The sequence below is a fragment of the Tachysurus fulvidraco genome, chromosome 13 (assembly GCF_022655615.1).
Source record: "Tachysurus fulvidraco isolate hzauxx_2018 chromosome 13, HZAU_PFXX_2.0, whole genome shotgun sequence".
Taxonomy (NCBI): domain Eukaryota; kingdom Metazoa; phylum Chordata; class Actinopteri; order Siluriformes; family Bagridae; genus Tachysurus; species Tachysurus fulvidraco.
This window is the reverse complement of record NC_062530.1, coordinates 272,815-277,814: the sequence shown is the minus strand read 5'-3', so window position 1 is coordinate 277,814 and position 5,000 is coordinate 272,815. Positions and strand designations below refer to the sequence as shown.

The 5,000-nt window shown below is 41.5% G+C and overlaps 1 protein-coding gene across 1 annotated transcript in view; it reads left to right on the top strand.

Moving 5' to 3' along the window:
• The window catches only part of pgr (progesterone receptor), a 7,781-nt gene that overhangs the window by 1,782 nt on the left and 999 nt on the right, over nt 1–5,000 (top strand). The window contains exons 3-7 of the mRNA XM_027157592.2: nt 839–955; nt 2,166–2,447; nt 2,919–3,063; nt 3,432–3,562; nt 4,060–4,217. Of these exons, the coding sequence (XP_027013393.1) occupies nt 839–955; nt 2,166–2,447; nt 2,919–3,063; nt 3,432–3,562; nt 4,060–4,217 (833 nt within the window). The remainder of the gene's footprint in view (nt 1–838; nt 956–2,165; nt 2,448–2,918; nt 3,064–3,431; nt 3,563–4,059; nt 4,218–5,000) is intronic.

The following is a 5,000-nucleotide window of genomic DNA, read 5'->3' as shown; positions in this document are numbered from 1 at the left end:
GCGCGTGTGTGTCTGTGTGTGTTTGTGTGTGTGCGCGCGTGTTTGTTTGTGTGCGTGCGTGTGTGTGCGTGTGTGTGTGCGCGCGCGTGTGTGTGCGTGTTGAGAGTTGAGAAAATAAGGTAAGAAAACTAATGACACTTCGATGACATCCAGCGGTTTTGCGATAATTAAAATCAAAACAGAAACATTTATAATTAATATCCGTTTACATCAGACTCCCTTACATTTGATCTCCTTTTATACAACTGAGCATTAAGGGCCTTGCTCAGGGGCCTCAGCAGTGGCAGCTTAATTCAAACTCACAAGCTTCCATTCGGTAATCCAGCACGTTAACCACCAGGCTTAACCACATCCCCACAACCATATACAGAATTTATATTTTCCTATAAAGCTACATTGCATGAAATCCATGTTGTGTTGTTAATGTTGTGTAAACAGCGATGTTTCAGCCCTTTGACTCATCTGTACCCGAGTCTCGCTCAGTTCCTCGTCTATCACACGTGTCAGCGCTCACCATGTTCTTTTCCACACTTGTTATTCTCTGTATCTTCTAAAGACAGATATGTTATAGCCACAATGTCTGACCATGACCATGTCACTCTGTTCTCTCAGCTTCACACTCAACTCCTCTCTCTCTCTCTCTCTCTCTCTCTCTCTCTCTCTCTCTCTCTCTCTCTCTCTCTCTTATCTTCTAATCCTTATCTGTCCTGATCTTTCAGATCTTTATTGCTCACTGAATTGTGATTTTAAAAGGACATAGTTACTTTTATGTTTTGGCACACACAGCATACGGAGAGTAAAAGATCTGGGCATTAATGATGGTTTCTCTCTTGTGAAGGCCATCATAACTATCTGTGTGCTGGGCGGAATGACTGCATTGTGGATAAGATCAGGAGGAAAAATTGTCCTGCGTGTCGTCTCAGAAAATGCTACCAGGCCGGAATGATGCTCGGAGGTAACTGTTCCATATCTGAACGCAGTGTGCTGCTCTTTCTAACCTCCTGGTCAGATATTAGCTGTCTGATTAACATCAAAAGAACTAAATGTACTTTACTATAGGAGAAATGACTAAATGACATTTTTTACAGAGAGCAAACATGAGCTAAATCGCAAAACTCGATTGGACGTAAAAACACACATCTAATGTCTGACTCTGTGGTTAAATTACAATAAACGAGATCTGAATGTCCTTTTCCTGGTTGCTTAGTGAGCCAGTATAACTGGTGGTCTTGGTTCCTGTCTTACACCAACGTCAGTTTTACTTCACTAAATATTTTTTTTTAGAATTTTTTAAAAAGAAATAAAGGTTTTTCAGTGCATTAGCATTAATATGACGTCAGAATAAATACACCAGTTCCTGGAAGAACTCGGAGATAATAAACACACAGCATCACAAAGACAATAAAAACAAGTCAGGGACAAAAGTCTGGAAACATTTCTCAGACTTTTACAGAACATCCGTCATAACAACAAAAACCATGAGAACCGTGATGTAGGGGAGAACTTCCAGTGAGGAGATAAGAGGGATTATTCTCGAGAAAGGTCAACACGATGCTTCCACCACCAGGCTTCACTGCTCAAATTTCCAGGAACAGGTTTATTGATATTGAGGTCACATGACTCACGACTCCATTTAACAAGATTATTTTACTACTGATGGAAACTGAACTGGAGCTAATTTAGTTTTTTTTTTACAGTAATGAGGGTTAAATGTTTTGTCTGTAAAACATATTGATTTCTCCACTGCTTCAGTGTTGTGTACTATTTTGTGCACATTCACAACTTCGAGACCCAATAAAGTCCATCGGATTGTAACAGTACACAATGTGGAAAAGTTCAAGTGGATGAAACGCAAACCAACTTATGAAATGTTGTTTTTTTCTTTACAACATCAGAAGGATTTGTCTGTTTTTATCCACACAGAAAGTTCAGGTGCTGGTTCAGGCTCTGATGTTTGGAGACTACTGGTTATTTGGTCTACTGAAGCTCTTTGGAGACACTGAAAGCATCTGCTTCACTCCACACATATAAATGTTTAAAACCCATGGCGTAAAAAGGTCCTTGAGGAAACTAAGAACTGTTGTTCTATAGTATTGTTATATTTTGCATGAATATGAATTTCTTATGTGTGTGTGTGTGTGTGTGTGTGTGTGTGTGTGTTACAGGCCGTAAGTTGAAGAGATTTGGTGTTCTGAAGGCCATGGGCGTTGGACCGTCCCTGATGTTTCAGGGCCATGCTTTGGCCTCCATGTCATGTGTTCCTGGGATCCAAGAGCTGCAGTTTTCTCCTCAGTTTCTAAACATCCTTGAGAACATTGAACCCGAGATGGTCTACTCCGGCTTTGATAACTCCCAACCTGAAATGCCACATCTGCTCCTGAACAGCCTGAACAGACTGTGTGAGAGACAGCTGCTGTGGATCGTCCGCTGGTCCAAGGCTTTACCAGGTTCGGTGACCTCTGTTCCTCTCAGAAACACACACTGTTCCAGAGGAAGGTTCACCACAGAGCTTTAAACTGATTTTACTGTGTGTTTTTGTGTGGTGAAGCTCGGTGGAGTTAATGATTTAAGATTTGTTGTGAAACAGAGAAGAAAATCCAGAATCAAAACAATAACTGTCAGTAAAATTCTCTTACATGGAACCATTGATGTTAACAGCCGACAATAAGACAGAAATCCACCTGTTTTAAGGTTTAATGTTCAGATCAGAACGTCGAGCGTCACACCGATGTCATCTGATCACGTTAGTAGACGACTTCCAACAGCATTCATCACTGATGAAGATAATAAAGCAATGTACATGGAGATGATCCGAGATTCTACAAGTGCAGGCGACTTAGTTAGATGTTACATGAAGAGACTCGTGATGAAACATCTTCCACAGAGATTAACTTCATGCTTAACATTTTATTTGAAAGGTTTCCGCAATTTACACATCAATGATCAGATGACACTGATCCAGTACTCCTGGATGAACCTGCTGGTGTTCGCTCTGGGCTGGAGAACCTTCCAGAACGTCTCCCCTGACTTCATGTACTTTGCTCCTGACCTCATCCTCAGTCAGTAAGTAAACCCACCTGATCCCCCGATGTTAATGTGATGTGGTTCTGTGTTACACTAAAGAGCTGACAAACAGAAAGAACATCTCAGTGTGTTGTGTTCAGAAGGTGTGTGTGTGTGTGTGTGTGTGTGTGTATGTGTTATGTGAATTAAAGTGAACATAAGCTCGTTTAAAATAGCCACATGCATGTACGTATGTACGTCGCTCTGGATAATGGCGTCTGCCAAATTCTGTAAATGTAAATTTCATTCTAGAAAATTATTTTATTTCCCAGATGTTTGCTCAAGAAATCTGTGAGCTTCAGTTTGTTGTGTTTGTGATAGAACAAAAAGTCTTCCTCTAACCATCTCTGATCTTTTCCGATCTTTAGCGACCGTCTGAGGGCTACTCCGATCTACGACCTGTGCCTGGCCATGCAGGTGATCCCTCAGGAGTTTGCAAAGCTGCAGGTCACCAGAGATGAGTTTCTGTGCATGAAGGCACTGATGCTCCTCAACACCGGTATGGAACACCAAATACCAGACTGGGAGCCTTAATAAGCCTCTGAGACTGACCTACTTTTCTGTCTGAAATATCAACACAATGTACCGCTGTGAGACGTCAGAGCTGAGAGGAGACGCAGGTTCAGATAAGACGATTCACTGCAGTGTCACAGGAACATCGTGAATCTCTCCGTCTTCTGTTCATAATGAGAGAGTCATCAGTGTGTTGGCTCTTTATTACACTTCAATATAAAATACAGAAACACACCTGAAATTTTCATATACAGTATATATATATATATATAATGTGTGTTTGATGAATTTAGAAAATCTTCACTGTAAAATGTCACAAAGCTGCAGTTTAAGTCCAAACATCTGTAAACATCTGCAGGTCCTCCAGCTGTTATTCCAAAATAATGCAAACCTTCTAGCATCTTCTGACCACTCCCAGTCCTGACCATAACTAAGGAATATGAAGGTCAGACATTACTTTGATGTTTTGTGTTTTTTTTCCAGTTCCTTTAGAGGGTTTAAAGAGTCAGAGTCAGTTTGATGAGATGAGGCAGAACTACATCCGAGAGCTGAGTAAAGCCGTCCAGATGAAGGAGAAAGATGTGGTGGGAAGTTCACAGCGTTTCTACCACCTCACCAAACTCATGGACTCCATGCATGAGGTGCACACGTCACTTCACGTCACGTCACGTCATGACACACGTCTGTACAAACTGGCTAGAACAGAATGATCTAGAACTAGAAATAGCAATAAAAATGGCTATAAATAAATAAATAAATAAATAAATAAATAAATAAATAAAGGGAAAGTGAACTCTCAGTTTATTTGAAAATAAATTACTTTGATTACAGATGAACTCTTTATATGTGGCTTTATATACACACACTCACGCTAACACACACTCACGCTAACACACACACGCACGCTAACACACACACGCACGCTAACACACACACGCACGCTAACACACACACGCACGCTAACACACACACTAACACACTCACGCTAACACACACACTCACGCTAACACACACACTAACACACTCACGCTAACACACACTCACGCTAACACACACACTAACACACTCACGCTAACACACACACTCACGCTAACACACACACTCACGCTAACACACACACTAACACACTCACACTAACACACACACTAACACTCATGCTAACACACACACTCACGCTAACACACACGCTAACACACACACGCACGCTAACACACACACGCACGCTAACACACACACACGCACGCTAACACACACACACGCACGCTAACACACACACACTAACACACACACACTAACACACACACACACACGCACGCTAACACACACACACTAACACACACACACACTAACACACACACACTAACACACACACACTAACACACACACACACTAACACACACACACACACTAACACACACACTAAC